General features: G+C 43.1%; 1 protein-coding gene across 2 annotated transcripts in view; it reads left to right on the top strand.

Moving 5' to 3' along the window:
• The window catches only part of LOC126281156 (DNA-directed RNA polymerase III subunit RPC3-like), a 101,044-nt gene that overhangs the window by 14,357 nt on the left and 59,465 nt on the right, over positions 1-27,222 (top strand). The window contains exons 4-5 of one of the 2 annotated variants that reach the window (XM_049979823.1): positions 18,658-18,913; positions 19,083-19,294. In XM_049979823.1, the coding sequence (XP_049835780.1) occupies positions 18,658-18,913; positions 19,083-19,294 (468 nt within the window). Of the gene's footprint in view, positions 1-18,654; positions 18,914-19,082; positions 19,295-27,222 lie in introns of both variants that reach the window. The other variant, XM_049979822.1, reaches the window with a different exon arrangement.

The raw sequence follows: 27,222 nt of genomic DNA, 5'->3' as shown, positions 1-27,222 counted from the left end.
TGTTTGTGCATGTTGTTGAACTACCAGCTGTACTTTGTGTGTAAAAATGTGTCCTTGGAGGTACTTTTTAGTTTTGAAAATCTGTTTTGTATCTGTTGGCTTTTAATCTGAGGGTAAAAGTGCCTTCTCCTGTGTTTGATTTCTGGCATATGACTGCAGCTCTTCTGTAATTGCCTGAAGCCATTTGTGCATAGCTTTGCTTTGTAAAGCTTCTTGTAATGACAATGGTTCTGTATTTTGTGTGTCTGTAAAATAATAGGACTTGTAATCATTCATCCTTATTTGTTCCAAATTTCTTCACGATCTTCTGAGCATTTGTGCTCGACCGGGTAAAATACGTCTAGAATGTCATTATTCTCATTAGTTATAGGCTCAGACTCAATTACTTCGGAGTGATCTTGCTTAGTTTTGTATCTTTCTCAACTTGTGAATGGAATAAATAATGTTTCGAGCTCCTGAGACTTTTTAGGCATTTTATGTAATCACTCTTCTGAATAGTATTCTCTTTAAATGACACATCGCTTGCCTTAATTATTAGTTGGATCTTGCCATTGGTGGGGAGGCTTGCGTGCCTCAGCGATACAGATAGCCGTACCATAGGTGCAACTACAACGGAGGGGTATCTGTTGAGAGGCCAGACAAATGCGTGGTTCCTGAAGAGGGGCAGCAGCCTTTTCAGTAGTTGCAAGGGCAACAGTCTGGGTGATTGACTGATCTGGCCTTGTAACAAGAACCAAAACGGCCCTGCTATGCTGGTACTGTGAACAGCTGAAAGCGAGGGGAAACTACAGCCGTAATTTTTCCCCAGGGCTTGTAGCTTTACTGTATGATTAAATGATGATGGCGTCCTCTTGGGTAAAATATTCCGGAGGTAAAATAGTCCCCCATTCAGATTTCCGGCCGGGACTACTCAAGAGGATGCCGTTATCAGGAGAAAGAAAGCTGGCGTTCTACGGATCGGAGCGTGGAATGTCAGATCCCTTAATCGGGCAGGTAGGTTAGAAAATTTAAAAAGGGAAATGGATAGGTTAAAGTTAGATATAGTGGGAATTAGTGAAGTTTGGTGGCAGGAGGAACAAGACTTCTGATCAGGTGAATACAGGGTTATAAACACAAAATCAAATAGGGGTAATGCAGGAGTAGGTTTGATAATGAATAGGAAAATAGGAATACGGGTAAGCTACTACAAACAGCATAGTGAACGCATTATTGTGGCCAAGATAGATACGAAGCCCACACCTACTACAGTAGTACAAGTTTATATGCCAACTAGCTCTGCAGATGACGAAGAAATTGAAGAAATGTATGATGAAATAAAAGAAATTATTCAGATAGTGAAGGGAGATGAAAATTTAATGGTCATGGGTGACTGGAATTCGAGAGTTGGAAAAAGGCGAGAAGGAAACATAGTAGGTGAATATGGGTTGGGGGTAAGAAATGAAAGAGGAAGCCGCCTGGTAGAATTTTGCACAGAGCACAACTTAATCATAGCTAACACTTGGTTTCAGAATCATGAAAGGAGGTTGTATACATGGAAGAACACTGGAGATACTAAAAGGTATCAGATAGATTATATAATGGTAAGACAGAGATTTAGAAACCAGGTTTTAAATTTTAAGACATTTCCAGGGGCAGGTGTGGACTCTGACCACAATCTATTGGTTATGAACTGTAGATTAAAACTGAAGAAACTGCAAAAAGGTGAGAATTTAAGGAGATGGGACCTGGATAAACTGAAAGAACCAGACGTTGTACAGAGTTTCAGGGAGAGGATAAGGGAACAATTGACAGAAACAGGGGAAAGAAATACAGTAGAAGAAGAATGGGTAGCTTTGAGGAATGAAGTAGTGAAGGCAGCAGAGGATCAAGTAGGTAAAAAGACGAGGGCTAGTAGAAATCCTTGGGTAACAGAAGAAATATTTAATTTCATTGATGAAAGGAGAAAACATAAAAGTGCAGTAAATGAAGCAGGCAAAAAGGAATACAGACGTCTCAAAAATGAGATCGACAGGAAGTGCTAAATGCCTAAGCAGGGATGGCTAGAGGACAAATGTAAGGATGTAGAGGCTTTTCTCACTAGGGGTAAGATAGATACAGCCTACAGGAAAATTAAGGAGACCTTTGGAGAAAAGAGAACCACTTGTATGAATATCAAGAGTTCATATGGAAACCCAGTTCTAAGCAAAGAAGGGGAAGCAGAAAGGTGGAAGGAGTATATAGAGGGTCTATACAAGGGTGATGTACTTGAGGACAATATTATGGAAATGGTAGATGATGTAGATGAAGATGAAATGGGAGATACGATACTGCGTGAAGAGTTTGACAGAGCACTGAAAGACCTGAGTCGAAACAAGGCCCCCGGAGTAGACAACATTCCATTGGAACTACTGACGGCCTTGGGAGAGCCAGTCCTGACAAAACTCTACCATCTGGTGAGCAAGATGTATGAGAAAGGCGAAATACCCTCAGACTTCAAGAAGAATATAATAATTCCAATACCAAGGAAAGCAGGTGTTGCAGGTGTGAAAATTACCGAGTTACCAGTTTAATAAGCCACAGCTGCAAAATACTAACACAAATTCTTTACAGGTGAATGGAAAAACTGGTATAAGCGGACTTTGGGGAAGATCAGTTTGGATTCCGTACAAATATTGAAACACGTGAGGCAATACTGACAATACGACTTATCTTAGAAGCTAGATTAAGAAAAGGCAAACCTATGTTTCTAGCATTTGTAGACTTAGAGAAAGCTTTTGACAGTGTTGACTGGAATACTCTATTTGAAATTCTGAAGGTGGCAGGGGTAAAATACAGGGAGCGAAAAGCTATTTACAATTTGTACAGAAACCAGATGGCAGTTACAAGAGTCGAAGGGCACGAAAGGGAAGCAGTTGTTGGGAAGGGAGTAAGACAGCATTGCTGCCTGCCCCCGATGTTATTCAATCTGTATATTGAGCAAGCAGTGAAGGAAACAAAAGAAAAATTTCGAGTAGGTATTAAAATCCAGGGAGAAGAAATAAAAACTTTGAAGTTCTTCGATGACATTGTAATTCTGTCAAAGACAGCAAAGGACTTGGAAGAGCAGTTGAATGGAATGGACAGTGTCTTGAAAGGAGGATATAAGATGAACATAAACAAAAGCAAAACGAGGATAATGGAACGTAGTCGAATCAAGTGGTGATGCCGAGGGAATTAGATTAGGAAATGAGACTCTTAAAGTAGTAAAAGAGTGTTGCTATTTGGGGAGAAAAGTAACTGATGATGGTCGAAGTAGAGAGGATATAAAATGTAGACTGGTAATGGCAAGGAAAGCGTTTCTGAAGAAGAGAAATTTTTTAACATCGAATATAGATTTAAGTGTCAGGAAGTCATTTCTGAAAGTATTTGTATGGAGTGTAGCCATGTATTTAAGTGAAACATGGATGATAAATAGTTTGGACAAGAAGAGAATAGAAGCTTTTGAAATGTGGTGCTACAGAAGAATGCTGAAGATTAGATGGGTAGATCAAATAACTAATGAGGAAGTATTGAATAGGATTGGGGAGAAGAGCAATTTGTGGCACAACTTGACCAGAAGAAGAGATCGGTTGGTAGGACATGTTCTGAGGCATCAAGGGATCAATTTAGTATTGGAGGGCTCGTGGAGGGTAAAAATCGTAGAGGGAGACCAAGAGATGAATACAGTAAGCAGATTCAGAAGGATGTAGGATGCAGTAGGTACTGAGAGATGAAGAAGCTTGCACAGGATATAGTAGCATGGAGAGCTGCATCAAACCAGTCTCAGGACTGAAGACCACAAGAACAACAATTGTTTGGGTTTAAGTAGCCTGTATGCCTTGCAGTGTTGACAATATCCTACCAGTGTGCATTCTCCCCTATATGTTTTAGGTAATCCTGCATCAAATAATAAGCATCTGCTTTTTTTTGTAAATTAATGATCTAGTATGTGTTTTAGTTGCTCCAGTTTTTTCCAGTGTGTATGGTACCTGTTGTTTGATGCATTATTATCGCTTTGTTCTTAAAGAAGTTTTCTTGTTCTTGGTTTATATCTTTCTGTACATTTGTCAGTGCAAAAGACTCCAGTTTGTTTTCTCACTAGCTCCTTGAAAGCTAATAATTTGTGGTACTATACAACCATGATATTATTGGATTTGGCCTCCCATGGCCATTATCAGAAACATGCGGTGACATTACAGCAAACAAGTACAGTGCTTTTGTGACAGTTGTTCGTCACCGAGTGATGTGGCTCAGTGACTAGCACACTGGACTTTCATTTGGGGGTACAGTGGTTCAAATACACATCCAACCATCCTGATTTACGTTTTCCATAATTTCCCTAAATTTTCCCTAAATTGCTTCAGGAAAATGCGAAGGTGGTTCCTTTGAAAGAGCACGGCCGATTTCCTTTCCCCTCCTTCCCTAATCCATTTCTACCTTTGATATTCTTGTCAATGGAATGTTAAACACTAATCTCCTCCTACTCTCAAGTGATTCAGAGCATCCTTTGAAATGTCATAATAAAAACTCACAATAAGCCAACCAAAGCACCCTCACTCCCAGGTGCAGTAATATTGTGGTCAACTGATACCAAAGTTTTTATCACTTAGTGTGTACAAAAATATATCTTTCTCAAAAAGTATTGTGTTAAAGTCAAGCAATATCCGCCAACTCAAGTTGATCTTGTTTCCATTTGTCCACACAAGTCAGAATTTGTTAATTCAGAGCTACCGATTGCTCTCGATTTAGAATGTTGTATAGGCAACCTTTCCGGCACACCTTTTTCCAGAGGTTCTATTCTGTTGGTGCTTTAATGCCCTGACTGCCTGTGCATTATTTAATAGTGATACAGGCATGGTTTTAATTATTGTGGTTAGTCCAATTTGTACATGTCATTATCAGGTGTTTCTGTTGAAAATAGATTCTTTTAGATGTCATAAATGGTACATTTCCGTTTTCCCAAGGTGATGGAGTGTCCCTTTTTCACTCTCTTATGTACAGAAAGGTATCATTTACATGTTCACTCACCAGATTTGACATGCATTGAATAATAAAATAGCACCAGTTGGTATTTTCAACGACCTCTCTAGGGCACGGGACTCTGTGAATCACAGTATTCATCTAGATAAATTAAATTTTTGTGGGGTTGATGGTATAGTCAACCAATGGAAAATGTCACACCTAATCAAAAGAACACAGAAAGCTATACATAGTAATTCAAGCAATAGAGTTCAGGGACATAATTCTGACCGGGGAGAAATCACACATAGGGTTCCCCAAGGTTCAATCTTAGGTACAATTCTATTCCTCCATCTAGTATACAACAAGCAGAATTAGTTACTTTTTGCAAATGACACTAGTATTGTAAGCAGTCTTCACATGTTTACCTCACCCCTGTCGTAAGAGGCGACTAAAAGGAGTCTCACACCTCCACATTTCAAAAGTTTCCTGAAGAACGAGCCAATTGGGAAAGGGCCCCTTACATGGTGCACGTGTCCACTGTGCATTGAGATCTTTGGCCCACTTTCTCATCATCGCATTGCAGTCCTGCCCATTCTCCATCTCTTGGGTGAGGACACCTCCCTGGATGCATTTTCCACCCTGCACTATGCAATGTAACTTTCTGTGCCGATGATGACCGTAGAATTTGCACCTCATGTCCAGCACGGTAGCCAGTCCATTGTGGTGGGGCTGCCATGTACCCTGTTGGTTGTAGCCCCCTGAAAACACAGGGTTCGCTCTGCTGTTGCCTGTGCTGTTAACTCTCCACGAATGCCAAGGATTAGATGCCCGTCTCCCTGGGGTATTGGGAATCCCGGCAGTGGTCATCGTACCAGGTAGCCTTTGCTGGTGCCCATGGGGAGGGCCCCTGGTTGGCGTGGGTGGCATCAGGGCAGATGATACACGATGAAGCAGTCCATCATCTCTTCCTGGTGGTGAAACACCAGCAGTCTCTTAAGTGTTCACAAGCTCAATTAATTCATAGAAGTACGACCCTAAAACATTCCCCTCCCTGACCACTTGCCACACCATTGGAGGAACGTCAGGCTAAGGATGGCAGAGGGTCTTATTCACCTCGGTACCTTGTATGTTAGAGATCTGTTTGGGAATCTTTCATGACGAAGACCCAGTTCTCTGTTAAGCATTTAGAGGATAAGTGAGGTGGAGGGATTGTCCAAAATGAGATCTGGCTCAGTCTTGATCAAAACAGCATCCTCTGCCTAGTCGCAGATGTTACTCACTTGTGACAAGCTGGGGATGTTGTGTAACCATCACGCCCCATAAGAGCTTAAATATGGTCCAGAGTATCATATTTCACAGGGATCGTCTTCTACAGTCTGATGATGAGCTGTGCACGAATTTAGAGTGGCAAGTTGTTCATTTCATTTGGCATGTCCACTGTGGACCCATGAATGATCAGGTTTCCACCGGTGCCTTCATCTTGGCCTTAGAGGATGATAAATTACCCGAGAAGGTCAACATGATGGTCTGTCACTGTGATGTAAATCCTATATCCCTCCCGCAGTGCGCTTTAAATGCTTGGAAGTTCAGCGATAGGTCTTCCAGCTGTACATCCAGTATGACATGTCAAGACTGCGGATGCCCATCACCTCAATACTCGACGTGCCCTGCCTCCCACCTTTGTCAACTGCGGAGAGCACCATTCGCCTTGCTGGCCTGACTGCAGGATTCTCCAGAAAGAAAAGAAAATCCTGTAGTACAAGACCCTAAACTGACAGACCTACTCTGAGGCTAAGAGAAAATTGGAATGCCTGCATTCTGTAAGGATGACATCGTCTTATCGTCTTACGCCACCGCTACTACACTTCCGGCACCATCAGCTCCGCCATTCCCAGTCACCTCTCAGAGCCGTAAGACTACACCTGCCCCCTTGAAGGTGGGGTGCATTTCCCTCCCTGTTGCTCCTGCACCACAGACTTCAGAAGTAACACCCCCCCACCCCCCGCCCTCCACAACTGTCGGGGGCATGTGTTCCCAATTCTAACCCGGAGAAGCATAAGTCTTCTTTGGAATTTTGCCATCTCACTAGGAAGGGGTCCCTTGGGTCATTTCCTTCCTAGGTTTCTGCTAGACACAATGAATACAGAGTGCTCAGGCCACCGTTGAATCTCCCCCACACAGTAACATTGATGTGATGCTTGAGCAGGTAACTACAACAATTATGTCTGTGGCAGGAACGCAATCCCTGGCTCTTTAGGATGCCTGAGGTGGAAGGCAGTCCCGGTCACCGGAAGTCACTGAAACAATTAAGGAGCATTGGCAAGCTCTACAGCTGCATAAAGAGCACCCTTCCCTGGAGCACTTCATAGCCTTTAAACGGCTCCGTGCCTGTGTTGACCAACTTATCAAATGACTGAAGCAGGAGTGTTGGGAGAGATACGTCTCGACCATTGGATGCCATATGTCACCTTCCCCAGTCTGCACAAAGATCAAACATCTTTTCGGGTACCAGATCCCCAATAGGTGTTCCCGGTGTTACCATAAATGGCGTGTTATCTACCAACGCAAACGCGATTGCTGAGCACTTTCCTGAGCAGTTTGGTCGAGCCTCTGCATTGGAGAATCAGCCCCCAGCCTTTTGCACTCTCAAACGGCGGCTGGAAGGGAAAGTCCTCTCATTCACTGCATGCCACAGTGAATCCTATAACACCCCATGTACAGAGGTCTGCAGTGCCCTTTCACATTGCCCCTACGCAGCTCCTCAGCCTGATCGGATCATCAGCCAGATGATTAAACATCTCCCATCTGACTACAAGCGACATATTCTCGTCATCTTCAACTGGATCTGGTGCGATGGACTTCTTTCCATAGCAATGGTGCAAGAGCACCATATTCCGGTGCTCAAACCCAGTAAAAACCCACTTGATGTGGATAGCTATCGACCCATCAGCCTCACCAACATTGTTTGTAAGCTGCTGGAACGTGTGGTGTGTCGGCAGTTGGGTTGTGTCCTGGAGTCACGTGGCCTACTGGCTCCATGCCAGTCTACATCTACATCTACATCTGCATCTGCATTTATACTCCGCAAGCCACCCAGCGGTGTGTGGCGGAGGGCACTTTACGTGTCACTGTCGTTACCTTCCTTTTCTGTTCCGCGTGTAGTTTGCGGGAATAACGGCTGTCTGAAAGCCTCTGTGTGCACTTGAATCTCTCTAATTTTACATTCGTGATCTCCTCAGGAGTCATAAGTAGGGGGAAGCAATATATTCGATACCTCATCCAGAAACGCACCCTCTCGTACCCTAGCGAGCAAGCTACACCGCGATGCAGAGCGCCTCTCTTGCAGCGTCTGACACTTGAGTTTGCTAAACATCTCCGTAACGCTATCACTATTACCAAATAACCCTGTGATGAAACGCACTGCTCTTCTTTGGATCTCCTCTATCTCCTCTGTCAACCTGATCTGGTACGGATCCCACACTGATGAGCAATACTCAAATATAGGTCGAACGAGTGTTTTGCAAGCCACCTCCTTTGTTGATGTACTACATTTTCTAAGGTCTCTCCCAATGAGTCTTAACCTGGCACCCACCTTGTTGTTGTTGTTGTTGTTGTTGTTGTCGTTGTCGTCTTCAGTCCTGAGACTGGTTTGATGCAACACTCACCTTACCAACGCTTAATTTTATATGATCATTCCACTTCAAATCGTTCTGCACGCGTACTCCCAGATATTTTTCAAAAGTAACTGCTACCATTGTTTGTTCCGCTATAATATAGTTACACAACAAAGGATCCTTCTTTCTATGTATTCGCAATACATTACATTTGTCTAAGTTAAGGGTAAGTTGCCACTCCCTGCACCAAGTGCCTATCCGCTGCAGATCTTCCTGCATTTTGCTGCAATTTTCTAATGCTGCAACTTCTCTGTATACTACAGCATCATCCGCGAAAAGTCGCATAGAACTTGGTCAATTATATACAGGGTGAGAAGTATATAAACCGACAAACTCTGGTAGGTTGTAGGAGACATCGAAACAAATATTTTTCCCTAATGTCATTTTTTCCTATGAGGATTATTTAAACCGGTGGAGGTGGTATTACACTCTTCGGTTGTAGGCAATGCTGTCCACCAGTGTAGTAGTGCGTTGTCTCTGTTTACTAATGGAGCGATGCACCTGCAGTAAGTACACTGATATGGTTGGTGCGTACTACGTAGCGCACCACAACAGACGAGCTGCACAGTGGGTTTATCAACAGCAATATCCTAATCACTGTATCTTGCGTCATACGACATTTGCTGCTGTGTACCAATGTCTGCGTGAGACCGGGTCATTTAGCAGATTACCTGGACAGAGATGCTGTCGCATGGTAAGAACGCTGCAGTTTGAGGAAGCTGCTTTGCAACATGTGGAGCGGGAGCCTTCAATCAGCATTCGTAACATTGCACGTAACATGGGGACGAATCAGGCGAATGTAAGAACAGTCCTTTGAGAGCAATTGTTACATCCATTTCACTTACAGTGTGCCCACAACCTGGAACCAGTTGATTATCCACCCAGAGCACAGTTTTCACAGTGGTACCTGGAACAGTGTGAAATGGATCCTACATTACCATCCTCTGTGTTGTTTACCGATGAAGCAACGTTCGGGCGTGATGGAGTCTTCAGCATTCACAATTCACATATTTGCAGTGGGAATAACCCACATGCCACAGTTACTAGCGCTCATCAAGTGTGGTTCTTCGTTACTGTGTGGGTCGGTGTTGCTGGGGACTGTTTAATTGGACAGTATCTGCTACGTAGACCATTAAAGAGCAGGCACTATTACAATTTTCTCACCAGAGTATTGCCAGAATTTCTGGAAGATGTCTTGCTCCCTACAAGACAACACATGTGGTTCCAACGTGATGGGGCGCTGGCGCATTTCAGCCATCTTGTGTGTCGATTCCTGGCTTAACGGTTCCCAGAAATGTGGATTGGCAGAGGTGATCCTGTACCATGGCCTGATCAATCCCCAGATGTCCCCTCTGGACTTCTTTGTGTGGGGAGAGGTGTGCAACCTTGTTTCTGCAACTCCTGTTGCATCAGAAGAGGGTCTGGTTGCCCGGATAGTAGCAGCAGCAGGAACAACTCAGGATACTCCTGGGGTTTTTGCCCGTGTCAGACAGAACATGATCCGACAGTGTAATCTTTGCTTACGTGTCAATGGAGGCATTTTTGAAAATCTACTGTAATTGAAACTGGGTTGTGTTTATCTGTTGTCTCTTGGTTTCGGGAATCCATGTTGATTCCTACAGAGTAGGTTCTAGGTTTCCAGAAATGACATGATATGCGAGCAAAAAACATGTTCTGAAATTCTACAACAGATAGATGTCAGAGATATAGGTCTATAGTTTTGCGCATCTGCTTGACAAAACTTCTTGAAGACTGGGTCTACCTGTGATCTTTTCCAAACATTTGGAACCTTCCGTTCCTCTAGAGACTTGCGGTACCCGGCTGTTAGAAGGGGGGCAAGTTCTTTCACGTACTCTGTGTAGAATCAAATTGGTATCCCGTCAGTTCCAGTGGTCTTTCTTCTGTTGAGTGATTCCAGTTGCTTTTCTATTCCTTGGACACTTATTTCGATTTCAGCCATTTTTTCGTTTGTGCGAGGATTTAGACTGCAGTGCGGTCTTCCTCTGTGAAACAGCTTTGGAAAAAGGTGTTTCGTATTTCAGCTTTGCGCGTCATCCTCTGTTTCAAAGCCATCATCATGTCGGAGTGTCTGGACATGCTGGTTCGAGCCACTTACTGATTTAATGTAAGACCAGAACTTCCTAGGATTTTCTGTCAAGTCGGTACATAGAATTTTACTTTCGAATTCACTGAACACTTCACACATAGCTCTCCTTATGCTAACTTTGACATTGTTTACTTCTGTTTGTCTAAGAGGTTTTGGCTGCGTTTATACTTGCAGTGAAGCTCTCTTTGCTTTCACAGTAATTTCCTAACTTTGTAGTTGAACCACGGTGGGTTTTTCCCATCCTCACAGTTTTACTCGGCACATACCTGTCTAAAACGCATTTTAAAATTGCCTTGAACTTTTTCCATAGACACTCAACATTGTCAGTGTCGGAACAGAAATTTTCGTTTTGATCTGTTAGGTAGTCCGAAATCTGCTTTCAGTTACTCTTGTTAAACAGATAAACCTTCCTCCCTTTTTTATATTCCTATTTACTTCCATATTCAGGGATGCTGCAATGGCCTTAAGATCACCGATTCCCTGTTCAGCGCTTACAGAGTCAAAAAGTTTGGGTATGTTTGTTATCAGTAGGTCCAAGATGTTATCTCCACAATTTGGTTCTCTGTTTAATTGCTCGAAGTAATTTTCGGATAGTGCACTCAGTATGTCACTCGATGCTCTGTCCCTACCACCTGTCCTAAACATCTGAGTGTCCCAGTCTATATCTGGTAAATTGAAATCTCCACCTGGGACTATAACATGCTGAGAGAATTTATGTGAAATGTATTCCAGATTTTCTCTCAGTTGTTCTGCCTATAATGCTCCTGAGTCGACAGGTCAGTAAAAGGAGCCAAGAGCCAATTATTAACCTAGCTCGGATATTGAGTGTAACCTCCACCCATAATAATTCACAGGAACTATCCACTTCTACTTCACTACAGGATAAACTACTACTAACAGCGACAAACATGCCACCACGGGTTGCATGCAATCTATCCTTTCTAAACACGGTCTGTGCCTTTGTAAAAATTTCGGCAGAATTTATCTCTGGCTTCAACCAGCTTTCCGTACCTATAATGATTTCAGCTTCGGTGCTTTCTATCAGCACTTGAAGTTCCGGTACTTTACCAATGCAGCTTCGACAGTTTACAATCACAGTACCAATTGCCGCTTGGTCCCTGCATTTCCTGACTTTGCCCTGCACCCTTTGAGGCTGTTGCCCTTTCTGTACTTGCCCGAGGCCATCTAACCTTAAAAACCGCCCAGTCCATGCCACACAACACCTGCTACCTGTGTATCCGCCTGCTGTGTGTAGTGGACTCCTGACCTATCCAGTGGAACCCCACCACCCTATGGCGCAAGTCGAGTAATCTGCAGCCCACACGGTTGCAGAACTGTCTCAGACCCTCCACTCGGCTCTGTACCAAAGGTCCGCAGTCAGTCCTGTCAACGATGCTGCAAATGGTGAGCTCTGCTTTCATCCCGCTAGGGAGACTCGCAGTCTTCACCAAATCGGATAGCTGCCAGAAGACAGAGAGGATTTCCTCCGATCCATAGCGGCACACATCATTGGTGCCGACATGAGTGACCACCTGCAGATGGGTGCACCCTGTACCCTTCATGGCATCCGGAAGGACCCTTTCCACATCTGGAATGACTCCCCCCGGTATGCACATGGAGTGCACATTGGTTTTCTTCCCCTCTCTTGCTGCCCTATCCCGAAGGGGCCGCATTACGCGCTTGACGCAACTCCCAACTACCAGTAAGCCCACCCTCTGCGACCGCCCTGATCTTGCTGACTGAGGGGCAACCTCTGGAACAGGACAAGCAGCCATGTCAGGCCGAAGATCAGTATCAGCCTGAGACAGAGCCTGAAACCGGTTCATCAGACAAACTGGAGAGGCCTTCCGTTCAGCCCTCCGGAATGTCGTTCGCCTCCTGCCACACCTCGAGACTACCTCCCACTCTACCACAGGTGAGGGGTCAGCCACAATGTGGGCAGTATCCCGGGCAGCCACAGCCGTAGTCTGATTCGGAGGATGCGTGGGACGAGCTGGCCGTCCCCGACAAACCCCCATCCGGAACCCCACAGTGATGCCCACTGGCAACAGCCTCAAGCTGTGTGACCGAAGCCAACACTCAGCCCGCATCCGAACACAGCAGTCACAGTCCCTATCCATGCTAAAAACTGTTGTGCAAAGTACGTCTGAACTAATCTACAGAGAGCACAAACAATTCGACACAAAATTTAAACAGTTACTAAAATACAAGATTGCCTAGTAAATGCAGTAATGCTGCTACTTGTGCACTGCTGACACACTGCTCGGTGGCAGAAGGAAACTACGCGATTTTACACTATTCAGGTACTAAAACGCGATGCTACAACTCTCAAATACTATAAAGAAATTAAGAATTAAGCTATGTAACAAATAAGTGAGCTAAGCATATACGACTTGCTGCTGGCAGCTGCTTATCCAACGGTGGCAGGGAGCACATATCCAGGAGAATGGGATCCTGCAAGGCTCTGTATTGAGTCTATCACTATTTTTAGCAGCCATCAACGGTGTAGCAGCCATTATAGGGCCGTCTGTCTCACCATCTCTGTATGCGTGTGACATGTGCATTTTGTACTGCTCCACCAGTACTGGGGTTGCTAAGCTTCACCTACAGGGACCCATCCACAAGGTGCAGTCATGGGCTCTTGCCCACGGCTTCCAGTTTTCGGCTGCTAAGTTGTGTGTCGTGCACTTCTGTCAGCGTCGTACTGTCCAACTAGAACCAGCACTTTACCTTCATTACGATCCACTCACTGTAGTGGAGACATATCGATTATTAGGGTTGGTTTTCAGAGCCCGATTGACTTGGGTACCTCACTTTCGTCAGTTTAAGTGGAAGTGCTGGCAGCAACTCAATGCCCTCCACTGCCTGAGCAACACCAATTGGCGTGCAGATTGCACTACTCTGCTGCAGCTCTACAAAGCACTTGTTCAATCCTGCTTTGACTATGGGAGTCTGGTTTCTGGTTCTGCAGTGCCCTCAGTGTTGCGTGTACTCGACCCAATGTACCACTGTGGCCTCCACCTAGTGACAGCAGCTTTTAGAATGAGTTCTGTGACCAGTATCCTGGTGGAGGCCGGAGTCCCTCCATTGCAGATCTGATGTGCACAACTGCTCACCAGTTACATTGCATACATTCATACCTCCATGGTGTACACCTAGGCCGCAGATTCGTCTGGACCTTTTGCATGATCCTAAGGACTCAGTTACTCCTTCCACTGTCTGCTGTCTTTTCTTCTCTATTCTTGACTTGTTCCAGGGCTCAGAAGTGGTTTACACCGACAGCTCGATGTCTAATGGTCATGTTGGCGTTGTGTATGTCCACAGAGGCCATTTTGAACAGCATTCCTTGCCTGATTGTTGCAGTGGTTTTACTGCAGAGCTAGTGGCTATATCTCATGCTCTTGAGCACATCCTTCATACCCTGGTGGTTTCTTCTGTGGTACTGACTGTTTGAGCAGCCTACAAGCCATCGACTAGTGCTACCCTCGCCATCCTTTGGTAGCATCCATACGGGAGTCCATCTATGCTCTGCACCAGTCGTGTTGTTCAGTGGTGTTTGTGAGGAAGCCAGCACACATTGGCATCCCAGGCAATGAATTTGCCGATAGGCTGGCCAAACAGGCTACGTGTAAACCGCTTCTGGAGATGGGCATCTCTGAACCTGACCTGCATTCTGACCTACACCATAGGGTTTTTCGGCTTTGGGAGACAGAATGGCATAACGGGGCACACAACAAAATGCGCGTCATTAAGGAGACTACAAATGTGTGGAAGTCTTCCATGCATGCCTCTTGCAGGGAATCAGTTGTCTTCTGCCAGCTCGGCTTTGGCTGCACTTGGGAGACCCACCATTACCTCCTGCACTGTGAAAACCTGCATCAGTGTCAGCGTTGCGGCCGGTTGACAGTGGCCTGTATACTGATGCACTGTCCCACTTTGACTGCACAACAACGAAATCTTGGGTTACGGGACTCGTTGCTGCTAATTTTATCTGAAAACGTCTCATCGGCTGATTTAGTTTTAGGTTTTATTCGTGAGGGTGGGTTTTATCATTTGATCTAAATTTTAGCGCATGTCCTTTGTCCCTCTGTGTCCTCCACCCTACTGCTTCTACGCTGGGGGTTTTAATGTGTTGCAAAGTGGCTGGCTTCTCCTTTTTTATTCTCGTGGTTAGCCAGCCACAGTAACCGGCTCTGTTGTTTTAATCTTTTCATCCCGTTTCTGTGGTTGCCTTCTCCCCTTTTGTCCATTTACATGTTTGTTGCCCTTCATCGTTCTTGTGATTTTTCCTTTCGTTCTGTTTAGAGTTGTCAGTCTTGTTTGTTTTATTTTCACACTTGAGGCATTGTTTTATTCAGAACAAGGAACTGATGAGCTCATAGTTTGGTCCCTTCCCCCTCTTTCAACCCAACCAACCAATCCATGCTTACAGAATCAGCAGAAATTATAAGCAGTGTTCTTAAATGTATCATTGACTGGTTTCCTATGAATGGTGTCACCCTCAGTTTTTATAACACCGACATATTCAGTTCTGCACATGTAGAGGTACTATGTCAGTGATGAGTGTGGTGAGGAAATAATAAATAGGGTGGAAACTTCAAAATTGTTAGGGGTCCATATTGATAAGAATTTAAATTGGAAAAAAACACCTTTTTGGAACTTCTAAAACAACTTGCTTCAGCCACATTTGAGCTTAGAATCATTACTAATCTTGGGAGAGACAAGTCAGTCAGTAAGTTGACATATTTGGCATATTTTCATTCAGTTATGTAATATGGAATAATGTTGTGGAGTAACTCATCTTTAAGAAAGGATGTCTTCATTGCACAAAAGCATGCTGTGAGAATAATATGTGGTGCTCACTCATGATAATCTTGTGGATGCCTAAGGAGTTGGACATGCTGACTCCTGCTTTGCTTTTTTGTAAATAATTCACTACAGTTGAAGGGGAACAATGAGGCACATAATTACAATACCAGAAGGAAAAATGAGACTCATCACTAGCACAGAAAATGGTGCACAATGCTGCAACGAAAAAGTTTGATTATTTACACAGTTATATAAAATGTCTGAGAGACAATAGGGTAAAATTTGATAACAACTCCTTCCATTCTGTAGAATAATTTCTATTATTGTAATGTGTGAAAGATGGTGGGTAGAAATTATTAACTCATATCTGTATATACTTTTTTTTTGTTAAAAGAAAATAGAAATCTTCAGAATGTAACCATGTGTACAAATTAATTTGTAATATCAATGTATAATGACTCATCCCACATCAGTACGATCTATCATGCAAAATGATCCAAGGGACATGTTACTAACTACTTAACTGTAAACTTGAAGAACATCTGTTACTTCTGTTTCTCTCTCTCTGCTATCAGCCAGTCCATTAATAGGTGACACCGGTTCCTTCATTGGATAAATTTTCATCATTTGCCACTTTGTGAAGCTAACATTGATTTACATAAATTCATTTCACATGTTAGTTTTATGGGTGCTGAAGCACCAGTTAATATAGCAGTCATCATTTATGAAAAAATGGAAATTCTAGGTAGGAATATCAACAGTGTAGGAAAAGACAGGTTGCTACTTACAATGAAGAAGACACATTAAGTTGCAGCACACACAACTAAGACACTTACATAACACTTTTGGCCACAGCCTCCATCAGCAAAAGAGACACACACCGTTCATACACACAACCAAGCACACTTCGTGCACACATGACTGCTAACTTCAGCATTCCAGACCAAGGTGCTAGAGTTGGTGGTTATGTGTGCATGAGGTACATTTGTTGTGTGTATGAACGGCGTGTATCTCTTTTGCTAATGAAGGCTGTGGCTGAAAGCTGTGTGTGTGTGTCTTTTCATTGTGCCTGCCTGCAACTTAAAGTGTCTCATTTATGTTAAGTAGCAATTTGTCTTTCCCTAGTGTTGATACTCGTTACATATGGTTTTACATGGTGTGCTGAGGAATGTCTTGTAATTGGAAGTCCCTTCTGATGACTTATTACTTCCTTTAGTTTTGCTGCGATAGTTTCTTGCAATGTGACCATAGTTATTACAGTTACATCATCCCAGTCCCATAGGGAAAATCTGCAGAAAGTTTCTACTATCTTTCTTGTTCACTTGAAGAGCTGCATCATTATTCATAGTGGCAATACTTTTCACACTTCACTTTCACCAATAATTGAGTTTTAATTGTATCTCCAGTTATTGATATATTGGAATTATTTAGGCCCATAATCATTGGTTTGTAGTCATCTAGTACCCTTATCAATAAAATTCATCCTACCCATTTATCTTTCACTTCAAAATTAAAATGGTTTGATTGATTAGAAGCAGAATTTATTTTGCAGTTGTATTCTTCTATTAAAGTACTGTTCTCGAATGTAGTCAGCAAACTGATTCTTCTGTAAAGTTTTGAGTATTATATACTTGTTTTAATTTCTCCCTGGATTTTTTGTAGTTGTTGTGTTTTGGATTAACTGACAATATTACTTTTGCTTGTACATCACACACTTTTGCCTCATCCTGTAGTTCATGAGAGACATATTTCGATAGCTTTTAATGTGTAAAGATAAGTTTTCATTGCAAATTGCCAGGTATTCCTTTCAGTGTTCCTATAAACGGTAATGAATTTAATTCTATAATTTCAGCTTCAAATAGAGCAATAATTTAGTTACATTATTATTTTTGTTGTTGTTCTTTCATTGTTTTTAGCCAACTTTGTTGGACCTGTAAGCTGTTGTTTTTACTGTAATTTTCAGTAAAGTGATAATGATGTGGAGTAACATAAAAGCAGCATTTGTTACACTAATGCACTCACATGGTATATAGAACATATTTATCTGAAAGAAGAATAAAGATTGTTCCTAGAATTATGGCAGAGAATTTATATATCAGCAGATGCATAGATTCTCATTTACAACAGAAACAACACTCAAAGCTCTTCATTATCTTGTGTTTGGTTTTTCTTCTCCTTGCTATTAACATTGGCACTAATTTTATTTCGTGTGTTGAAGGCATTTATTTTAGGTAAATATTAATCAGTTTTCATGGCAGTACTTTTCACGTGTATGGGTAATATGAATAAAGTGACAAGCTACAGTGAATCAAAGCATAAATCGATGCATTCTGTTTATTTATGCTGCAATGATACTAGTACAGCATACATCAGCTACGACTCATTGATGTAATTAATTTTCTTATTTGGAATTGACCTGAGATTAGCGTTAAAAGCATTAATTGATTTTAGGCTTCTTTCTTAATTGTTTGAAGTTCATATATGAAGTTTCAGTACATCTCGAAGTATTGGAACTTGACCAAATCACTTCCAATTTTAAGAACTTTCTGCCCTGGACAGACAAAATTCTATATCAAAATAACATTTAGGCATAAGGGGTAAACTGGAAAAATCATTATATGCTGTAAAAGTTTTCTGTCTAATATTCCTGCTCAGTCCAAATTGCATTAAACTCTTTTGCAAGTAGTGAAATTGTGCCACTTTCATGACCACCTGTCGTTTAAGATGGTTTTAATTTCTCTGTTTGGTAACATGAGCAATTCTGAATGTTAGTGATGGTATCATCATCATCTTCATTATTCTTTCATTATCGACAGAATCATTTCAATATCCTTCCTCACAGAGATGAAAGAGCATATAGTTCAGGGGGGACACAAAGTGAGACGAGAACTGTATGCTTGCATGATACCATTGTGGGATTTACTCATTTGCTCTTTGTAACAAAAAATCAGTATTTCCTGCAATTTAACTATTTTCCTGCAAGTCAGAATCTGTTTTCTTCACAATGAATACACTTGGCCATACAACAATGTTGTGGTAATTATCTGATCAGGTTAATAAATGCTAATGTTCCAAAATGTGACAGTATTAATTTTTTCCTTGCAGCAGGTGATGGTAACTTAAATCTGGTTACACTGCGTGACAAATTTTTCCTGCTTATAAGTAAACAATTTCTGATGAGATGCCCATCTGTTTCGGAGGAAGCAGATATCCCTGCCCTAAAAGTAAAGGAACGAGAATTATATCTGCCTCCAGAACTGAATATGAAGGCTCTGAGTAACATGGAAAAGCAAATACAAGATAAACCAGGAGATGATGGCATCTATTGGAGGGTAAATTATGATAGGTTTCATCAAGAATTCAGGTTAGTAGTATGAGGGTGTGTGTGTGTGTGTGTGTGTGTGTGTGTGTGTGTGTGTGTGTGTGTGTGTGTGTGTGTTTAAGTGGAATTTACCTTATTCTAATATCATGCAAGTGCACTACATGCTCATTGTGTGATGCGAAATTTTGCAGATAGTTTGAAATGTCAACAGGGATCAGGTGATGGTTGCTGCCATAGGTCGCCGATTAGATGAGAATGCTGCAGAACTGATGAAGCATCTCTTAAATCAGATGTACTTGCGCACAGAGCCGTGGGCTGCAACATCAAACCCTATTCCATACACAGAATTGAAAGAAGCCATAAGAAAGTCAACTACACATCCTCAGTTGCAACAGTATCTTGACCAATATCTGAAGATGTTAGGTATGATTCAATGTCTTCAATAAGTTTCTGTGTACTGTGCAAACACGCGCGCACGCATGCAGGCACACGCACACGCACACTAACTTAAAATACTTACACCTTAATATTTTGGCAATTTTAAAAGAAATTGTGTATGAGATTGAGGAGAGTAAATACACAGAAGCTGAAAGAAAATCGTTCATGATTATCTGGTTGTGTCTGGAAGAGTAGTAGCCGGGAAGGGGACGGGGATAGAGGAAAAAGGAGATAAGGTACAGGTAAAATACGATTGAGAGTAATCATGAAACAAACATGCCCAGTAGGGGAGGGGTGGGATCTGTTTCGCTGCTGGGTTTTGAGAATATACAAAGGAAAGGTAGGGAAAAAAATTGTGAAAACACACCGCATCTTGGAACTGGCTTCATAATAGACAAAACTATTTTTGTCTCAGTTTTCAGCTTTGAATCCCAATTTGAAATACTCTCCACACTTACCTTCAAATCTGCTAACAAAATATACACCGTCATGAATGCACATCACCCCCCCCCCCCCCATAAATGGAGATAATAGAAAGGCAGAGAAAATGTGGTATGTTTTTGGGACCAAGTCATCAATGCTGTTCAGAAAATCCCAGAAAAACTCAATGTCCTACTTAAATACCGAACTAGGGAAGGAGTAGAAATACAAAAAAATTGTTGGAAATGTCCCATTACATAACAGATCTGATCAAAATGGCTTCAGGCTGATAGAATTACACCAAGCACACAACATGATTCTGAAATCTACAGCCTTTAAAAAGCTATCTGGAAAACTAATGGGCCTCATGAAACCCCCAACTAAGTGAACTCCAACTCAATCATGTGGCAGTGAAACTGAAGTTCCATTAAGAAATACAAAATGTCAGAGTCCGCAGAGGAAGCAACCCAGATTCTGAATCCCCTCACCACTCTTTGGCGGGTTTGTGCTCGGCTGCCACAGGGCCCCAGCCTTTGCAGCATCTTTTCCCCCCTGTGTGGCATGTCTATCCTCTTGCTATTCTTTTTCCTCTCCCTTGGGAAACATGTCTGGGATATTTTTGGGACTGTGTTCTGCATTTTCAGTAGCCCGACATCAGAACAGTCCCTTTACCATTTTTTCATTCTTGATTTCTTTCTTCATTCCCCTCCCCTATCCTTTCCCGGCTTCAGTATTTGAGGTTCCACTTTCCCTTCTTCCTCTCTTTGCGCTCCCGAAGGCCGGCTTATGCGTCTGATGCATAACAGTTGTCTGGTAACGTCTAATTCCCACCTCGTATTGACAAGTATGGTTTCCACACATACCCCCTGGAACAGGCCAGGCCCACGGAGGGGTAATTGCTGAGCTGCTACCTTCCCAGATTGCCAGTTGGTCCCTCTGTCAGGTGCTTGGTAGGTGTGACCTGAGGTGCAGTCACTCACCTAAGGCGGGTGAGCCCTCACTCTGAGGGGCTCCACCAGTTGGAAGGAGCATGCCATCAGAGACGCAGGCAATCGTGGGAGATTTTCTCACAATAAGCCAAACATCATCTTCTCAGTCAACATCTACTAAACATACACAGAACGAGGCTAGTGTTTCAAAGACCCTCCCAGCTGCGCCTCAGTTCCTTGTGGTTTCACGTACTGAAGACAGTCAGTCCTTTGCTATGTTTAACCCATTCATTATTCAGAAAGGTGTTGATGCAGTTGCCAGCCCTGTGAAATTCTCCTTTCGCAATGGCAATGGCACTTCACTTTTTGAGACTATTTGCAGTTCTCAGGCACAACAACTGCTTACAGCTTCGCTCCTCCACAGCTATCCTATTCATGTCGGGGCCCATCGAACATTGAATTCTTCACAAGGTGTTACTGTTGGTGGTCTGACACACTCTGATCAGGGTGTCAGCAGTTCATTGGAGGATGAAAAAGGTAGGTGCATCCTTAGCACCCACATGCGTCCTTTTTCTGACGTTTTATAGAGCAGTCCTTCCATCAGAGGTCAGTGCAACCTATGAATTTATCACATACCGAACCCGATGTGCTGCTACCGTTGTCATTACAACCTATCTCGATGAGCGGGCTGTCCAGGAGATCCGGGTGAAGAAAAGAGTGCATTACTCTGTTGCTCACAAGTTGTTGGCTAGTTGGAAAAACTTTACCATTTGGCTCTTACAGCACTTTTCTTGCTACATCCTGCTCCACAAAGTACTTAGCCATGCAGACATGTGATCTCAAATTCAGCAGTGTGGTTGTGTAATCACCCAGTGTCACAGCAGCATTCTCTTCTCCTTGTCCTCCTCACCCTCCAGCTGTGCAACAGTCAACTAAATTTTTGCTCACATGGCGAAATCACCTGCTGCACACCCGGCAGGCTAGAAAGAATGGAAGAAATGCTCCTGCAAAGACTTCTTACATCCCTCCAACCATAAGACATCTTAATCGTCATTTGCCAACCACAAAGGCTCCAAGAAATTGAACAAAGACACAGTCTTCTCCTTCCCCCCCTCAGAGATCTTCTTCGATGGTGCTGCCCTCACCCAGCCAATTTCAGTATTGCTAGTGCACACTGCCATCTGTTTTCCTGCCCTGGACTCAGCAGACTGGCCGAGGATGAGTGCCACCTTTGTAGATGTCATGGAGCAGAATCCTCCAGCACCTTTGCCTTGTAGTAGAGAGTCTTCGATGGCTGGCACTCGGCAGACACTGAGGTGACACCTCTTCCTTTTTACCCTCCTCCCCTTTCCTCGTCATGACTCTCCTCCAATAGATTGTTTGTAGCATTAGATCCAATAACGTGGGTTACGACTGATCTTGGAATCAAAGTATCCACTTGTTCTCTGGCTCCAGGAAACAAAATTGCATCATCATGACTGCAGTCACATTTCTCACATTTTTCAGCTCCACTTTGACCTTCCCCCTGAGGATGTCATTCCATCTCATGGGGGAGTCAGGCTGCGCGTCCAGGATGATATTCATAGTCAAACCATCTTCCAGAACACCTGGCTGCAGGCTATTGTAATATGCATTTTCCTTCTTCAGTTCACCTTTTGCCTTTATACCGTTTACATCCCTCCTTCATTTGGTGTCACCAGGGAAGACTTCCTCACCCCTTTTGCCTGCCCGGTGGCTTGAATGCACACTGTCTCCTTCTAGAACCTGTGCAAGAGGTGCCCTCTTGGCTGTCTGTATTGATCAACTCAACCTCATATGCCTTAACACTGGAGCAGCCATTTTCCTTTCAGACACCACACACACCTCTTTCCATTTGGACCTCTCATTCTGCACTGCCCTGCTTGTCCATTGTCTCAAGTGGTCTATTCTCTCTGGCACACACTAGAGCAAATATTTCCATGTGCTATCCATTAGCTGTCTCCTACCCCACCTATGTGCAAATCCAAATGGCAGCTTCCTAAGGCTGACTGGAGGCTTTAGTCCTTCCTGGTGACCTTTGATGAACAACTTGTCCCCAGTTGTAATGCTCAGGTAGAATACCTTACCAATGTTATTCTTTCTGCAACAGGCCATTCCACTCCTCGCACTTCATCTTAACTGTGCTGTGCCTCGGTCACTTGGTGGACTCAGACATGCCGCAGCGCAATTAGTGTGCGGAGACATTCTCTCTCCATTTTTAACCGTCATCTTATGATGACCAATTGTATTTGTTATAAACAGTTGTGTGAACCGTGTCATCGCATTCTTAAGGATAGCAAAAAGCTATATGTATTTCATTTACTAGTTCTTTAACAGTTCCTCTCCCTCTCCATCATCTAGGCCAATGTCTGATGGCTCTCTGGGACCAATATCCATTCCCCAGTTTTCACGCTGACAATAGCAGACAACGTCATTGTGGACCCTATTGCTGTCTCCAACACCTTGGACCACTATATTGCAGAGATTTTTTGCTCCATCCACTACCACCTTGCCTTCCTCCTTTATAAACGAGTGAAGGAGGCTCGGACAATACCCTTATCATCTCTGAATCATGAGTGCTACAGTATCGCTTTTACTACGAGGGAGTTAGATCGTGATCTCACTTCATCCTGATCCTCCACCCAGGGCTGGATGATGTTCACATTCAAATGTTACAGCACCTATCTCTTGCGGGCAAGCGCTGTCTCCTTCATACGTACAACCACATGTGGCCAGATGGCATGTTTCCCAGATGCTGGTGTGAAGCCGCTGTTGTACCCATGCCTAAACCCGGTAGGGGCAAATACCTTCCTTGTAGCCACAGCCTAATTTCTCTCACCAGTTGTGTTTGCAATGTGATGAAACATAAGATTCATGCCCGGCTAGTATGGTGACTTGAGTCTCGCAATTTACTAACCAATGCACATTGGGGATATTGGGTGTGCTGGTGTGCATCAGGGTTGTGTTCTGAGCATTGTCTTCTTTGCAGTTACCTTTAACACTATTGTGGCCTGTCTTCCATCAGCTTCCTTTTTGTTGGCAATTTTGCTTTCTATTGCATTTCTCCATGGACTTCCTTCCTTGAGCGGCATCTTCAGCGATGTCTTGATTATCTTTACTGGTGGAGCAGTGACAATGGCTTTTGCTTTTTCACTGACAAAACTGTTTGTATGAATTTCTGGTGGTCCTAACATCTTGACCCTGTTGCTTGAACCTACGAAATCCTGGCGCTTGTAACGTACCCTCTCTGTTGTGATTGTTGTTTTGTGCTATTGTAGTTGTAGAAATATGAAATTATTGTAGCAGTTTGCTTAGTCAGCCATACTTCGGAATTTTTAACATTAAATGAAAACTGAAACTTGCATAATAAATACTTCACGTGAAGTGCGATTTGCGGCATAAACAAAATTTAATTGCAGAGATGCAATCCACTGAATATTAACAGAAAAGCTTTAGAACAATGCGCACGGCTCACTAGACACATTCAGAGGGTATGTACATTTGCGCGGAGTTGTTGCAATCTGATGAGAAAGATCTATTTTTTTTAAAATAATTCCGTCGTAACACACTCGGAGATTGCGAACGTACAATCAGGGTAGAGGCACGTACGTTCTATCATTCCCCATGGTCTGGGTAAAAGAATTGCAATTATTTAAATTTAAGAATATTTCTTTTTCTTTCGGACTCCTATTTTTATACAAAATGGAAGATAGCAGGTTCTGAATGTCTTGGCACAAACACATCTGAATTAATCTTAGCAGTCATCAAAGGAAAGTGGTGAGCACAATCGCGTACCTCTATGGTTGAGCAGCGCTGTCATGAAGATCGACGCCTCCATCTAAAATTCACCTTCTTGAATTAGCAGAATAATTTGTACTCCATTGGTATGGGATTTGGGCTTGATCTTGACAGAAATTATAAAACACATTTTTTATCATTTAACACACACATAGACAGGAAATTATACAGTATGTCTTTACACCAGCACATCAGAACAAAAAGTAGTTAATACTGGAAGTAATAAAAGAATCTCAAAATTAGTCCTTTGTCTATCTACATCTACAGCCATACTCCGCAAGCCACCTGACGGTGTGTGGCGGAGGGTACCCTGAGTACCTCTATCGGTTCTCCCTTCTATTCCAGTCTCGTATTGTACGTGGAAAGAAGGATTGTCAGTATGCTTCTGTCTGGGCTCTAATCTCTCTGATTTTATCCTCATGGTCTCTTCGCGAGATATACGTAGGAGGCAGCAATATACTGCTTGACTCTTCGGTGAAGGTATGTTCTCGAAACTTTAACAAAAGCCCGTACCGAGCTACTGAGCATCTCTCCTGCAGAGTCTTCCACTGGAGTTTATATATCATCTCCGTAACGCTTTCGCAATTACTAAATGATCCTGTAACGAAGCGCACTGCTCTCTCAGTTGGATCTTCTCTATCTCTTCTATCAACCCTACCTGGTGCGGATCCCACACTGCTGAGCAGTATTCAAGCATTGGCGAACAAGCGTACTGTAACCTACTTCCTTTGTTATCGGATTGCATTTCCTTAGGATTCTTCCAATGAATCTCAGTCTGGCATCTGCTTTACTGACGATCAACTTTATATGATCATTCCATTTTAAATCACTCCTAATGAATACTCCCAGATAATTTATGGAATTAACTGCTTCCAGTTGCTGACCTGCTATTTTGTAGCTAAATGATAAGGGACCTATCTTTCTATGTATTCGCATCACATTACACTTGTCTATCAAGGATAAAACAGTTTTTCAGAGTATTCCTCTGGTATGACAGTCGAACAAATTTTCTTCTTGTATCTTTGAGATTAAATTACAACATTTTTTAGTTCCTTTTGAGGCTCATACTTGATTGGAAACTTTTTTGGTCTTCCCACTCGTCTTACCTGGCCGGCTGCTGTACCCAGTCCCTCAGCAGTACTTCATGAAAAATGGATCGGACCACCCTCGGCCATTTGTAACACTCCCTTGTTTGTTCGATACTAGACTACGGGTGTTTCATTGATGCACTTGCGCGTCCATCCCTCTTAGGCCATCTCAACACAATCCGCCATTGTGGCATTCATTTGGCCACTGGTGCGTTTTACACTACCATGGGTGACCGTCTGTATGCAGAAGCTGCTGAACTGCCACTGTCATACTGATGTTATGTTCTCCCCAGTGGATACATGTGCCGTTTGCCTGCTGTGCCTCGTCACCCGTCCCATGCCTCTTCTTCAATGACTCCTTTGACTGCCAGTATGGGGAGCATCCCTCTTCTCTGTTACCTCTTGGAGTTTGCTTTTGGCTATTGCTCCAGCAGCTTAACTTCATGCTACCTGCCACTTTTCCGGTGATTGTGAACCCTTCACCACCTCGGCTTCGTGCGGCGGCCCATTTTCACCTTGGACTTCATTCGCTTCCTGAGGATACTACTCCTGACTTCCTGTATCATTGTAGGTTTCTTGACCTTTGCACAGAACTTCACAATATCTTTGTGTTTACTGATGGCTGCCTGAATGACTGTGGTGTTGGGCGTTCCTTCGTTATTGGTACTGTGATTTTCGGTCTCAGCTTCTGGAACATTGCTCAGTATTTACAGCAGAGCTTTTTGTCCTGTATCAGACCACACTGTACATCTGGCAACGCAGGCTTTTCAGTTCTGTCATTTGCTCAGACATTCTTAGTGCCCTTCGAGCCTCTGTGAGCTGTACACCATCCCTCATTTGGTGCAATGGGTCTAGGAAAGCTGTCACTTGCTCACTCTCAATGGAGCCGCTGTGATGTTTCGTGGGTCCCTGGTCACATCAGTCTAACGGGAAACGAGGCCACTGATGCAACTGCCAAGGCTACTGTCTTACTTCGGGCCGCTAGTCCTTCCATCCCATCTGATGATCTCTGTGTTGCCGTCTGTCAGCAGGTGGTGTCACTTTGGCATCACCACTGGTCTTTCCTTCATGGGAACAAGTGCCACAGAATGAACTTTTGAGCAGGTGCCCTGTTTTTTATAACACAAGCAGGCACGCGGCACACTTTGTACACATGTATAGAATAGCTGTCTTTATGTTACCAAGGTAAACATGCATGTTCAAATTCACAGTTGAATTATAGTTTATGTAAACAACAAAAAAATAAACTCACATAATATGAGTTATACCACTGTTTCATTAAACAATAATGAAATAAATTTTCACTATAACGTTTTGTTGCCAAGAACAGGTGTTACGGAAATAGTAATGATCCACTCAAAGCATTAAGCAGACGCCAGCCAGCCGCTTATTAGAACACTAATTATCTCGTAGACAACTACCTCAATATGGGATTATGTTGCTAGTTTATAATCAGGGTCTTTTTTTGTACAGATCGTAAATTTTTTTGTCGCCTAACTCACTTTATATTTTATATTGCTGCTGGTCACTTGGACTTATGACAACGCAATTTATTGCTGTGTTGCCTGAACCAGTAATGAAGAAATAGGTATGGGTTTTCAGTTGTCAAACAACAATGGAACTGTGCAAAATCATCTTAGTTTTGGTTGGTGCACTTCAT

The sequence above is a fragment of the Schistocerca gregaria genome, chromosome 7 (genome assembly GCF_023897955.1).
Source record: "Schistocerca gregaria isolate iqSchGreg1 chromosome 7, iqSchGreg1.2, whole genome shotgun sequence".
Classification (NCBI taxonomy): Eukaryota; Metazoa; Arthropoda; class Insecta; order Orthoptera; family Acrididae; genus Schistocerca; species Schistocerca gregaria.
Note: the sequence above shows the minus strand (reverse complement) of the source record. Positions and strands in the feature narration are given on the sequence as shown.